This window comes from Gymnogyps californianus, chromosome 6, assembly GCF_018139145.2.
Source record: "Gymnogyps californianus isolate 813 chromosome 6, ASM1813914v2, whole genome shotgun sequence".
In the NCBI taxonomy this organism is placed as follows: domain Eukaryota; kingdom Metazoa; phylum Chordata; class Aves; order Accipitriformes; family Cathartidae; genus Gymnogyps; species Gymnogyps californianus.
In genome coordinates this window covers 19,716,547-19,731,513 of record NC_059476.1, presented here as the reverse complement: position 1 = coordinate 19,731,513, position 14,967 = coordinate 19,716,547, and the positions used below count along the sequence as shown (strand labels likewise).

General features: G+C 38.1%; 1 protein-coding gene and 1 long non-coding RNA gene across 2 annotated transcripts in view; one reads left to right on the top strand and one right to left on the bottom strand.

Annotated features, from left to right (window-relative positions):
* LOC127017989 (uncharacterized) overlaps positions 1–14,710 on the top strand; it is a 124,919-nt gene extending 110,209 nt beyond the window's left edge. The window contains exon 3 of the long non-coding RNA XR_007766669.1: positions 14,495–14,710. This is a non-coding gene — a long non-coding RNA (uncharacterized LOC127017989). The remainder of the gene's footprint in view (positions 1–14,494) is intronic.
* The window catches only part of HTR7 (5-hydroxytryptamine receptor 7), a 28,312-nt gene continuing 22,643 nt past the window's right edge, over positions 9,299–14,967 (bottom strand). The window contains 1 exon segment of the mRNA XM_050899322.1: positions 9,299–10,049. Within this exon segment, the coding sequence (XP_050755279.1) occupies positions 9,299–10,049 (751 nt within the window).

Below are 14,967 nucleotides of genomic sequence, written 5' to 3'. Positions count from 1 at the left end.
GTGGTTTTCACGTCCTTTGTACTCATTGCATTTTGGGTTGCTGTGAGAACTGAGGAAGTTCCCAGTCCATTTTACACAATTCAGTGGTAGAAGCCCAAAATGACGTCAGAAAATGTAGCTGGTTTTACTGAGAGCCCCACATCTGGCCCGGCCTTCCAGCCTCCAGTGGCAGCACAAGCCTACACGTGTCACTGCTCATGGAGACCTCGCGCGGGCAAGAGAGGGAGAAAGGAGCCAGAGCAATGATGAAGACTTCTCCCTCAATTTCGTAAAATCGTCTATAGAGAAATTATTACTGCAAAAGCTTTGCACAGAATATACATCTTAGCTGCAATGACATTGTATTTTCTCCTACCTATAACACCACCACTCTAATTATAATTAGGGCACATTCCTGCCTCTCTTCTCAAGTTTGCTGAAGGGAAGAACCAATCCTCTGCAGTAACCAGGCTGAAATGTTGTAACAGAAACATCTGTGAGATTACAAGACAGGTTTTCAGGGCATCCCAACTCCAGTTCTGCCTGGCTACAGTATGCAGCAAGGTACTCCTTTGTCTCGTTATAGCCTCCCTGTTGAAATCATTGAATTATTCACAATAGTAATAGGCACTTTTACAGACAAACCTGCATTCTCACTCATTTCAAATATTTTATTACATGAAAACACATCTTGGCAAAAATGGATCCAAATTAAAGGAAGGCAGGTAGGTAGGAACTTTTGAGAACTGACCAGGTAATTATACCCAAGTTCAAAACTAGATATAAAGGAAAGCAAGGATTTTTTAAAATGTTACGGTTTAGCTAGTTGTAGGTGGTTTTGAAAGCCAGAATAAAATTCTGGACTTTATATAATTTGCCTTAGGAAATGTTGTTTTCTCTTCATGTATTACATTCATTGGAGGAACAACTTTAAAGAAAATATATGGATAAAAGACAAGTTATCTCATTATTATGGCTAAAAGTTTGCTTTTATAAATCTTTGTAATTCCAAGCCATTTTGGTGCAGATGATCTTTGTTGTTTTCTGGGCTGACAGGGGATTATTTTGGAAAGAGAAGACTAATCTTAAAAAAAGTTGGTTATTTTACAGCATTAACTTTATCTGTCTAATTGAACATCTGATTTTTTTTTTTTTGTAATTGCAAGTTAAAGGTCCTTAGCATGATTTTCACTTGCTGTGTTCACTCTTTTGTTTGAAGAGAGAAATATAATTTATGGATTTGTCAAAAATACTTACTGTATACAAGCTGAGAAAAACTATAAGTATTCTGTAAGGACCAGATAGGCTCTCTGCATGTTCACAATGAAATATCCAAAAGGCTTCAAGTTCTCTGTGCTTGTTTGGTTCCCATGTTACTTTTTAATTATTTCTGTTATTTCTTCTCTATCAGGATAAATATTTGGGCTTCTTTAATGCCCTTAGCTTGGAGAGGCAATAGGTACCTTGAATATGTCCTCGATGTATACTGTACATCAGTATACAGAAGGTGTACATCCTCCTTACAGCAAACACATGCTAAGGTAAAACTATTTTACTAGACTGCAAAACCACAGCAACTTGGTCCAGTATTCCTTAGTGAAAGTCTCCATTAATTAAATATGCAAGGAAACAGTCTCTAAAATTGTTGGTAAGTAGCTCTTACTCAGTTTGGAAACACCATTAAGGTATTAATTTCTGTGTTTCTATGAAGCAGCTGTAATATTTTGTCATTGTGCTGTTTAAGTGTTGAGATTACAAAAATATTATCACTGTTTTTACTTATTGGGTGGGGTTGTTTTGCTTTTGCAACTATTGTTGGGAAGTAAACTTTCATTTAATAGGCCTAATTTTATCTTTTCCTTGCAACCATCTTCAGGATGGTAGATTTGACTGAAGAATCTCTGCTGTTTTATCACAGACCTGCTGAAATCCTAGTTAGATTAGCCAAAGATGCAAATTTTTCTGAGACATTAGCGAGTTTATCCAGATGCATTCTGCTATATTTTTCCATGCTTTAAAACACAGATTCTCCAGAAGGGCTGAACTAAGTATACTACAGTGGCTTTCTTTCTCTTCTCTCGCAGAAAGTAAAAATAAGTATACTGTAAACACAATTTTCTGGAACTAGCAAGACCACACAACTACTGAATTAATGAAATATTGTTGTTTTTGACTGAGTAGATAGAAAACTAAAAGCAAAATATTTATTCTGTCTGGTATGTTGGTTTATAAAAATGCATTGGTCTCTTCTGGAAACTTTGATATATCTGTATGCATTTTTTTGCCGAAGTAACTTGACTAGTTCTATGTGAAAGATCACAAATGACAGAAATATAATTTCAATCAGTAAAGTCACGAAATAACAACTCATCAAAATATTATCCCCTACAGTAACCATATATTAATATCTTTAAGAAAACACAATATCTCAGTGGGGCTTTTTTTGCTTGCAGCAGAGAAAAATTAATCTGAGAATCATAAGCATCTTCCAGTTTTCAGTAAGTAAAGGCCATTCTGCCCTGTTGGAAATATCGCTACATGAGAAGGGGTTTGGCAGTGCAGCAGGGCAGCTGAAAGGGGTGCCAGAATAGCGAGTGTGGGGAATGACAGGCCTATTTGGCAAAATGTTTAGAAAGCGGGTATAGAAAACAGTATTAATTCACTTCAAACTCATGCTGAACCCACTCTTTAGTGGCAATAACTACTTAAGAGATTAAAATCAGTAGAGGGATATAAATTTGTATTTCTTGCATGTTGCAAAGATTTCTCTTCTAATGCAGCATTTCTTAGGCTATTTTTTTATTTATTTACTCTTAATTTTTTATTTACTCTTTATTTATTTACCTTTTTTTATTTATTTACTCTTAAAAAAAAAAAAATCCAGTCTTCACCATTCCTACCTCCTCACCCTTTGAAATAAAGGGTGAGTGTCTTCTGTTCCAGGATATTAATAATTTTGCACATTAAGACTATTCTCCACGTCTCTGAATTTTCTCCCTTCTCTCTCCCTGCATCTTCCTAAGAAACATTGTTTTAAAAGATGAGAACTGATTCTTAAGCAAACTATGAACAGGATTTGATGATACATTGATCTTGCACGTTTTCTGAGAATATTATAATTTGAACAGTTTTTCCTGAAAGATAAGAAAAATAATATGGAAAGCTAAGTTAATAGCTAGGGAAAAGCAACAGAACAATTGGTATTGCTTCAAAACACCTTCCAGTTCTGTACCTACACATCTTGGTCAGCGATCCCAAAACTTACCTCAATACTGTTCTTCTAATGATGCTGCGCTGACCCCAGTGTCTGGAGCAGGGGCTGCCTGGAAATCCATTTTCCTGCCATAAAGCAGGGGGGAGGGAGTGAATGGATTCTGTCTGCATTATTTATAGTATTAATTTGATAAATAATTCCCTTCTCTGTGTCTCATTGTAGTAGATTTATTTCTCACCATTTAACATATCTTTCTGCAGGTGGTGCTAGCTAGTAAATCATCTGAACAGAGCATGACAAACATTGCTTTTCTTCTCATGAAACTGAAGTGTGAATCAATAGACATATAATAATGAGATATTATCATAAATTCTCATGTTTTACTACTCTGCTATTTCTATCATTACCCAGTAAGACTCTTGCTAAACAGAGGAGTTTGGTAAGTGCTAATACTGTGCTGCGGTATTAAACCTACGGGCTGGTAGACTGCAGGAGCTGGGAGAAAATGTCAGGAATGAGGTGTCTACCACAGACTGTCTCCCTCAAAAAAGCAGTGCTAAGTGAGCAAGGGGAGTACAGTTTTCACGATGTATTGATACTGCAACAACACCTTGAGTTTTATTTGAATGAGGAGAAAAAATGCCATGGGGAATGCTATATGTCGTTACTGCCTGGTTCTACTGCAGATTAACTGCTATTGCAAAATGGGAGAGTGGTTTACAGTAGGCTAGCAGTACATTTACAGAGGCAGTCGTCAGCAGGAATGGCAATGAAGAAATGCGGTCATATGTGACACTTGAGAACCTCTGAGCAACAGTTACTGATTTGACTCTGGGTAATTAACAGAGATGGGAGGGTGCAAGGTGGGCAGGGAAGGCTGCAAAACTGGCCAAAGTAAACTCTTCGCAAAACCATTGTCTCAAATTCTGCTCCAAGGGCATTGCTTACACTGAGGAGAATTGTTCAGTCTAAGTCTATTCATCTAGAGGCCTTACTGTAAGCTGCTTTGTGCCCTGTTTGTTGAGGGAAAATGACATAAATATGGTGCATCTGAGCAGGACAAGACTAGAAGGATGCAAGGGACTTCCTGGTAAGTACAACCCATACATTGGCTGCTGTATTACCGGCATGAGGCATGCTATGGAAAGACTGTTTCAAGTAAAGGAGGCTCATCCAGGATCCCCTCACCTGGGATCCACTGAGAGCTAGCATTACCTTTATGGATAAATTACAGATAGGGTATTGCTAATACCATATAACGAGCTGTGTAAGAGTTATGGGGGTTTTGTGCCCCTTTCAGAGCTTTTCTCTTGGCTTTTATTTTGGCTGCAGCTGATGTTTATCTTGGGTAAAATGTGTTTGTGATACTGAAAGGTGGGCTCAGGGAAGGATCTCTGGCACAGCTGTGACTAAAACTCCTTTTAGGGAACTGCCTCACTCAGTGGCTGCTCTCGAGGACCTTTACGTACACTTTAGAGGTGAACAAAGAGACGTATAAAGTAAAGGGCTGACTGGCATCTCCCTGTGTTGGTCTAGATAATTCTGGCAGCAATTGAACATCTCGGGCTACAGCTGAAAACTGTGACTGAGTGGCTGCTTGTGCTGGATGAAGAGGTGGTCTAGATGCTGTCAGCAGCTGCACAGCTGCTTCCTGCTTTCCTCAGCTCCTAGCACAGGCTATGGTAATCACTCTGAAATTGCTGCCTGAGCATTTCCCAGTATCACCTTGTTTTTCCCAGTGTTTAGGCATGCTATAGCTGAGTTGATCATCCCCTGAGCCAGTATAGCTGGCTATATTTCCCCAGAAATACCAACTAGAAAAGCAAAAAAAAAAAAAGCCCTGAGCTAAAAATGCATTGTGGTGACTCCTTCCCTCGCTGAATAAGGAGAGGTAAATTCCCACTCGAGAGCTATAGAGGAAGCAAAAAGACTAAACAGCCTCATGAGATCCTGGAAAGCAAACACAAGTGCAACGTGTGCATGAACTAAGCACAACTGTTTAAAAAACTTGTCAGTGCAGTAAACGGAAGCAAAATTTGGTCCCATTTTCCTGCCACCATCACCATCCAGAAATCACATAGTGGCTGGAAACCAATTTCAGAACTACCGGCTGGTAGAAAGATGGTCTAGGACATACAGCAATATGACTAAGCTTTCTAATCGGAAATACTGCATGTGGGGACTGCAGCTAATAACAAACGCTGCATTGAGTTTCCTCAGACAAAAAATCCAGCTGGGGTAAGGCCTGTTCTGCACTCTAGTTAATGGGCAATCCTATTCTCTAGTATAGCTTTTTCCACGCTTTCTTTTTTTCCAGACTGTGCTGCCCTGTGCACCTAAGAACCAACTCCAACCTTTCCTGTCAAACACTCGAGCATTACACAAAGTGACAGTTACCTTCATAGAAAACACGAGACCGTCCAATATTTCAAGTCTTTCACACTCTGTAGCTAATGTGGGACTTCTCACATCTCGGACTGTGACTGAAATCTTCCAAACCTCCCAGGAGTGGGGTTACAGAGTTAGCTGTCACTGTTGTCCATGTCCTTCTGTGACTACAGACTGTGGTTTTAGACAACATGCACTGTTTCTTAAAAAGAAAGATTGGCTTAGATTTCATTGCTTTTACATCTCAACAGATCTTACCTAAAGTCAAGATTCACTTCATGCTGCTATTAATTTTTTTTTTTTAAATAGTCTTTTGTTAAATCCAGAGCAGTGCTGACCTGCAGAGCCCAGCTCCCCTTTAAGCAATGAGGTAGCAACAGTCTTTTCACTGGGATTGTACAAGCATATTTTAGAAAGGTTTGCATCTTTATCCTCAAAATCTTGGATATCTACCCTTGTTGCCTCTACGTTTTTGCCTGTTTTCCCAAAAGTAACTATCCAATCGTAAGTCTGAAACTTAGAACTGCTTCTGTGTCTTCCTTCCGATATCTCGCCTTTCTCTTTCTCTGTCTTCATTCAGCTGGCCTCCCTATGCTCTGGCTTGTTCTGGGAGTTTTTTATTACCATTTTTTTCACAACTCAATCTATCTGATTCACCCCCCTTGCTTTCTCCTAGAAACATGTGAAAGGACACACAGACCAAGAGCATGATCTCTTCTAGGGTTTGGTATTAGCATGTACCAGGCTGCACACGTGACGATGTAGACTTCTCAGTCACCCATTCATATGCTACCCCTTTGTCAGATGAGTAGTGAATTATCTAATTAAAAAAAAACTGTTGCTGCAGTTAGGTATTTTGATGCAGTTCTATTTATTTATCTTTTAAAAAAGTAAAAAGTCCTGTTCTTGAACCTAAGCAATTATTTCCTTGTGCTTCTTATCTGACTCTTTCATTTAGAATTCTGTCTGAAAGCTTTCTCCTCAAAGCTGTGTTACCCGTGTGCTTGGGTAATGGGACGTTCTTCTAATCTTCTCAACTTCTCTACTTTTTCCCTCAAATACAGCTCCATCTAACAACAGCTTCCATTTGCCACATAGCTCTGTTTTGGTTTGGCTGTATGAAGAAACTTGGTTTTTTCTTTTGTTTTTCTTTTCTTTCCAAACATATCCAGAGATGAAAGGTGGCTGTTTATCTCCAAAAACTTCAAGGAGTTACACACAGCCCATAACAACTCTTGTTCTTCCCTGGGCTCTCATTATCTGAAACAGATGGTAGAGGAGAGGTGGAGTCCTGCAGGATGCTTTCCCTGAGGAAAGTAATTGCCTTTAGTGACAGTTGGGCAAATGTCCATTTCTGACTCATAAGACATATATTTCATTTAAAAAAAAAAAATTATTTGGAGGAAACACAACTTCTCAGACTTTCCTGCAGAATAAAAATGGCTGAAACTTCTGCCCAGAATTCTGAAATCAGCTTCAGAGTTTTATAATTCCACTTGGAATCTTCACAGATATATTTACTTGTATATTCTTCTAGATATGCTCACATAGGGAAAAAAATTTACAGAAGGCCTGTGCAAACTCCTCACGGTAGGAAATCAAAAAATGCTACTCTGATAGGTAACAAAGTCAGAAACATCATTAATTTCATGTTGAATATGGAAAATATGCTTGAATTAACATGAGCTCTACTCCGTACTACAGAGCTTGTGGATATTATGGGCCAAAATCTCTTCTTGTCCTCCTGTGCATAATACTTTTGGAATATTTAAAAGAAATCTGACTGTTCCAAATCAATTTGAAACTTCTTTAGAAAACTTTTTTGAAGCTGGGATATAGCCTATCTCTTACTACTACAAAACTATGATCCTCCTCTAAAAATGAGGCCAAAATGTACTTCCTACTGTACGTATCCTAGTGTATAAATCCATCTAAAACAGCTTAAGCTCGTTTCAGTACACATAGCTCAGCACCTCCATCCAGGTCTTGTGTATCTGCCACTTAGAAGCTCAAGTGTTTGCAGTGATGTCTGTATGGTTTGAACATGGGATCTGGCACAAACTTCTCACTACGTAGTCCAAATTAACATCACTGAATTCATTTAAGTCATTTTGGCTTCATACTTGAGAAAGTGCTGACAGAAGTTAGCCTAAAGTGTAATTTGCTGCTGAGGCAATTTGATAATGAACATGTTGTCTCCTCATCGATGTCCCGATATCTGAAAAAGTAGATCGAGCTCTGAAACAATCTTCATTCACTAATGTACCCTGTGCTTCATCTGGAACATGGTGTGCAGTGCAAACTCGGTCCAGAAAAAGCATCTTGTTCTTACGAGTTAAGTTTATTATTATTTTAGGTTATTATAGTAATATATTACATAATCAGTGCATTTTATATTAATACACTACTACTAATATATTAATATAATTAATGCATTTATTATTATTAAATTTCAAATACAAATATTGTTATAATATTTGACCCTGCTCCACCGAGGGAAGAGCTTTGTTACCAAAGTCAGGAGAAGTAGAATCACATACCTGGATGAGCTGCAGTGGTGGGGGAACCAACTAGAGCTAGAAACAGTAAATTGTCTTGATTCTTACACAAGGCAAGGCTTTAAATCATTTTAAGCAGAAGTGATGACCAAAATCAGTTTATAAGGATAAATTCCAGATGTCTCTGAATGTCATAGTGTCTTCCATTTATTTTTTCCTTACTGATTTCAGAAAGGAAAGAAATCCCAAGAAGCTAGAAGAGCTTTCAAATAGACAATAAATTAACTACTAAAGTGGAACAAGGACTAGCCATACATCAACAGAAACGACTTGATCACAGACAGGGTCTCCATGTAGATTAGAGAAGGACTCAACTGACAAAGCCAAGAGAATTAAAGAAAGAAAAGATGGACAAAGACCAGACAGCTCCTGAAATAAACTGTAATCAGACATTATTTGTTATGTTAGAAATACAGGACAAGATCTTTACCTGGTGTAATTGGCATAGCAGCACTGCAGCGAATTGTGCTGCGTGACTGTATGCAGCAGTAGATGTTGGTCCATATGACTTTACTCAAACTCTTAGATTCACATTGAAAGTGTAACATTCTTTTAGTGCCATAGTTGCTGTGCAAAGGCAATATTAAATTTCACAAAGTAGTTTATTTCCAGGCAATCCAGTAAATTAACATTTAATGGATGTATGTTTTTTTATAATAAAGAGTATTTCTAAGAAATATAGGTTCTTTGATCCAGCTTCTTCTTAAATGGTTTATTTTTATAGTAACAAAGTGGAAAGCAATAAAACGGAACTTTTCACCATTCTCAGGTCTTTATTACAGCAAAAAGTCTCTAGGATACAAGATGCATCCAACATTCAGACCTACTAACAGTTGTCTGGGGCCAAGGGCCAAACAAATGGGTTAGGCCAGCTTTGCTCTTTCCTCACTGGCTACTCAAACATCCTGCACCACCTTTTACCCTCCCCCTTTCTGATATTCCTCTTACACCCAAATTTTTTAGATGGTGGTCTTGTTTCTCCAGGCTCGCTAGGACTGGTGGGCTGTACAAGAATTAACCTTGCTACCTTCCAGTTTCTTGATGACTGCATTAACAGTGCTCAAGAAGCCTGATTCTTCCCATAACTCTTCTTTCAAATCTGTGGGGAAAAATCTAATGTGATAAAACAATAAATTATCATCGTAAAGGATGAGTGACCTTACAGAACAAATTCTGGCTTTTCTGCAAGCTTCAGAGCCTCATGCATCCCTGCAGCTGACAGTTTCCGGTTGATATTCCTATATCTGCATTGCAGGAGGTTGCGATAAGTTGTCCTCAGGTCCCGATTGAAGAAGGCGTATATAAAAGGATTAATGAGAGAGTTTGCATAACCCAACCATAGAAATGTTCTCTCAACCCACAGTGGGATACAGCTGCATGCTGTACCGCAGATGAAGGGCCTGGCGGTTGAGAGGAGGAAGAAGGGCAGCCAGCAGACAGTGAAAGCCCCAACAATAATCCCAAGCGTAGTGGCAGCTTTCTGTTCTCTTTTAAAGATGGAAATGTTTTTCTTGTCGTGCTTTAGGAGTCGTGAAAAATTAGCACATTCTTCAGATTCCTTATGCAGTTTTACAACTCCATTCATAGAAACCCCTTCCATTTCTTCCGGCCGGGGAAAACCAGCAAACTTGTGTTTAGCAGCACTCCTCTTGGCAGCTTTGTAAATCTGATAGTACATGAAAAGCATCACTGACATTGGAATATAAAATGCAACTGCTGTGGAGTAAATGGTGTAGCCAAAGTCTTGACTGATCAAACAAACCTTTTCATCATTTACATTTTGGGCCCAACCGAAGAGCGGGGGTATAGTGATAGAGGCAGATAAGAGCCATACACACAGGATCATTTTGGCCATACGCTTCCCATTCTGCCTTACAGGGTACGTAAGAGGTCTTGTTATTCCCAGGTACCTAGAACGATAATATAGAGTTACTATATAGTGCAGTGGTTAAATGATGAAAGTTATTTCATGTAGTCTGCCCTAAAACAAAACATCTTTGGCTAAGGTTTCTATTTTACATTTTTCAATCCTCTCTTTGCGTGTATTTCAAACTTGTAAATTCATGTGTCTTTCACGTTAAAATTTACAGTGCTGATATTCTGTAAAAAGGTCTTTTATTCTAGAAGGAAATCTCCCATTGGCCATAACTGACTGCGATTTTAATGATTTTGTGCAGTCTTCACGCAGATAACTCATTTTTTGGCTTTTAAGGAAATTCTGAAACCTAAATTTTATTTGGCTAACTTAAGAAATCTTGGAGTATAGATGAATGCTTACTCTACAAAGCCTACTACTTTTTGTATTGAGTGCATGGTTAAGTTAAAACAAGCATGTATTCATCTTCATTCTTCTTACATATTCAACAGTTATGAAGATCCCTGCCACTAAACTGAGATGATGAGTTGTCTTTCTTACCATCATGTTTCAGATGGGAATAACAAACTGCAAACTTATGCCAAGAGTAGATTATTTCAATACTACAATAATTCTTTTTATCATCATTTAATTAGAAATTATATTTATTCAACGTTCAAACTTTTACTGAACAAAATAACAATCTATCACAGTGTCAGTTCAAGAAGACCTGGGGAAAAAACAGTTTTACCAGAAGCTGAGTTTAGGGTGGTAAATTGTAAACAGACAAGAAAAATGTTTATAATGCGTCAAGTTTTCGTAGGAAAAAAAAAATTAAGTCTGTTAACAACTTCTACATTTCCTAAGCTGTGATAGCTTAAACTATGTATTTTTTTTTCTAATTAAAAAAAAATCACTACAGCCCTATATAGCTGGACAGCAATAACCTAAGTTTGTGTTTACTCTCAACTACAGAAAATTTCTTTATTTCCTCTCTAGCTATGGGAAGTTTATTTTAGATGGAATTAGATCCTTTTTTTAACACCTAACATTTTTACTTTGAAATTTGGTTTCTGCTCAGCTGGAACTCACCTATGAGTTACCATTAACTTCTCAAATTGTTCTTTTACTTCCCCCAAAAGAAAGAATTTTGAGAAAAATCAGTGTGATTCACTTTGTTACTTGTAAAAGAAATGGTTTCAAATCAGGCTTCAGAACAACATTTTGGTTTCAAGAGGTACCAGTGTTTAGTTACACAGTAAAGGTTTTGGAGGGTTACAAACAAGAAATATAGTAACGTGATTAAAAATATTTTGGGGGGAGCATTTTTTCTCTCTCTGTTCACCTAGCAAATCAAATATGAGTATTTGCCTGGCTCTGCGGAATGCTGCATTGTTGATTTTACTGCAATGCAGTAAATTATGGCCAGTGCTGCTGCTTTATACAAGCACCCAGGTATGCTACAGTTCTGGCAGTAAAAAGAAGCATCATTTCATGATCTGTTCTGATGAGTAACAACAATCCCTCTCAACAATGTCATTGATTTTATATTACTGCTATGGCAGGTGTTACATAAAGGACAGAACTGGTTTATTGTGCCCAGTTCTCGACAGCATGCACAATTACAGCAGGGCAGTATTTTGCAAGTGAAGCTGTGCCTGGTGGGGCCATGAGCTAAGAACAGTTATTAAAATCATCTGGGATTAGAGCAGTGCAATACATGGAGCATGCTATTAAAAAAGGCTGTTTCTTGTGCCCCTCACTATCAGCGTTAGAATATAGTCACCAGACCAGCTCCGGCGGCCGTGGGCGTACTGTAGAGTCCATGGAGATTTCTGTTTTATAGCATCACAGCCAAAACTGTTCGTGCTCCCAAGGAGCTGAGAGTTTTCGAAGCACTCCAAGATGCAGAAGAGCAGGATTAATGCAGTGAAGTTTCAGAGTTTAACTACCTAAGGGATGCATCGTACTGCTTTAAGTAATGTAACTGCAGCAAGGGTAAGTTATTAGCTGCAGCTCTTCTGGGACAAGAGTGGCACACCCTTAATATTTGTCTGAGAATAGCACAATTTAGCTACAAAACAGTTAAACACATCCTTTGTGCAGAAAGATTACTTGTCACTTATAACGTGTTGTTTTAAAAAAATCTTTAAAAAGTTGGTCCACCTTCCTGAAGTATGTCTTTTTCTACCTATTACCTAATTGGTCATTAAAAATAACACGCTTATGAGGTGAGCTTTATTATGTAGCTAAAAAAGTTAAACCAGATTTCTGTAAAAATCAGATCTGTGGGCTGCATGCTCTGAATGCCTACTGATGCATTCTCATGCATCAAAATATAACAAAAAGAATTCATGAAAGCAGAAGTATACTGAGAAGAATTAAAATTCATTAGTTTTGCCCTGGCACCACTGGTTTTGGAAGCTATCTGAGCTTCAAAAATGCTATTTGAAATTAAAATACATTAATTAACATAAAAATACACCAGCATCCTTTCTGCCTTATACATTTTGCTAAACGTAGTGTGATAGGGAGAAGAAGTCAGCAGGTATAAATGAAGGAATGTTATCTTTTTATCTCTATATATGAAATCCATTACCCTTGAAAACTTACTTGCAACTTCAAACTAATGTAAATCACTACTGTTGTCTAATACACTAGAGAGTGTCCGAGACTTAATAGATTCATGAACTTCAAAAGTATTGTGTCGAGTTCATTGCAAAAATATGCTTTATAATGCTTAATCTTTAATTACTACCTTTCAAAAAAAAAATGGCTAAAGGAAAATCAACTGAACTTAACATATCATTCAAAAATATGTAACACCTTGAGGTCTTACTGCTGGGAAAGAATGAAGTCACATTCCCTAAAAAGCCCATTTCATGTATGTCAGCTATCCCCTACAAGAAGGAAGTGTCTCAGACTTGTTATTCTGAGATTGGTTTCTTTTACATGCCACACATGTTCATTTTGATCTTGGTAGGGAAGAAACTATGCCTCAGTTCTTGCTTGTAAAAGAAGGGCAATGCTATTTCCTGTTCTTCCTCCTCTGAGTTTCTTGACTATATGGTTCTGCCAAACGGGGCATCTATCCAAATTACACCCAGCACAGTGAGGACTATATTTGGGTTACTGCCCAAAAGCACAGTATTGCAGATGTACGGCCCTTATTTCTTATAAACTGGTCACGGCATTTGTCATTCAGTGTTGCCTGATGCTGTATGCAGAACACCAAAGTGCAGGATGCTACAGCAAACGACTGTCAGGCAACACCATGAGAAGCACGATGCATACACCGGTCATGGTCCTGCTGCCTTTCCAAGAAGAAAGGCTGCTGGGTGACTGGAGAAAAATGAGAAGGGAGAACCTGGCACTAGTATCTAGTGGATACAACAACAAAAAAAGATGATGGGAACTTTTTTTGTACTACATCACTGAAATCCGGAAAACAGCCCCTTGCTCAAAGAGCTCAAAATAAGAGCAGACAACATAGACCAAAAAGAAGGCAAATGGTAAGGGACAGAGTAAATTTCTTTTTAAATGAATGTATGTAAACACACAAGCACATCGCCATTCTGGGTTGGTTTCTTATGATTTCTTCAGTGTCTCCTCTTCCCCGTTGGAGGATCAGAAACCGACTCCTGTGCCACAGTCCCATTCAGGCATGAGGCGCACGCAGGGTGCTTGGCTCTAGGGAGGAACAATTATCCCTTGCCATCCTCTTTCTGGAGCTCTGTTCAAACGTAGGTGGCAGGTAAAGAGCTCCCTCCTTCGTGGGGTGCTATCGTCAGCTATCGTACACAATTGCTATTTGCCACATTCACCCATGAACACCAACAATGCAAAAGGTAAATGAATGAGTCCTTTCTTTCCTTTTGCTTAATAAAAATCTGGCTCCCTGTCATCCAGTATTGTTTCCTATTGCCTCTAAATTGTTACCATTTAATGACAGGCAATTGTTATAGACAATTTAATGTAAAGCCATTATAACTGTATAGGAGTGCTCCTGAGATCATTCAGTTTGTGGGTTTTTTTCATTCTGGCTTTTTGATACTGATGCATTACAGCGACCACACAGAATAGTTTTTATCCTGCAGGGCTAAAAAAAGTCTCTATTGTCACTTGAACTGTAGATCACACAGGCATTTCTTATTACGGTGTGCTCAACATGTTAAATGTTATAGTAAGTGCTAAGATGTAACGTATATGGAAAGTAGAACAGTATATGGCAGAGGGAACAGGCATCCACAGACCCTGGTGTCTGTTTCTGGCACATCATTTTATCTCTCTATGACTCGTTGTATTCCCTCTTCCCATTTATGTTTGTCTTAGCTATTTGCTTGTTGCGATGGCTGTCATACGTTACTGCTTGCACGCTGATTATCAAACTGGAAATGGGACTGCCACTGTGTCCCACTAGATGTTACTATATTTAAAAATATGAAAAGTTCAATACAGTTTCTTTTCTTGTAAATATATTTATTTCATTCTCTAATCTAGGAAACTGTGAAAAGTAGTTTGCTTTATCTGCACTACCGTGGAGTGAGTTCACATAGCCATCTACTTATCATCTACTAGAAGAACTTTTCAGGAAGATCTTTCTCATCACTTTCACGTGAATAACTCTCCATTTGTGGCTGAAATTATTAGTAATTCCATAGATGTAGAAGAAGATACCATTTTTTCCTCCAAGAAGAAAAAAATCAGCAGTGCCAGGCATGACTTTTTTTTTTTTTTTTTTGTGGTGTGAACCTGATTTTTTTGCAGCAGTAGAAAAGTTCATTTCCTTTTCTTTGTGTTTTTTTCCTGAGGAAGCTAAACATAGCTGTAATATTTAAGCTGTAAAAATGGTGAATTCTTCATAGCTACATTGGAAACTTTGAGATGGGTCTATCCAGAAAGCAAACTGAGACTTAACAGCTACAGCAACTTCAACAATAGAAAGAAAATAGTAATAGGATGGTCCAATTTGG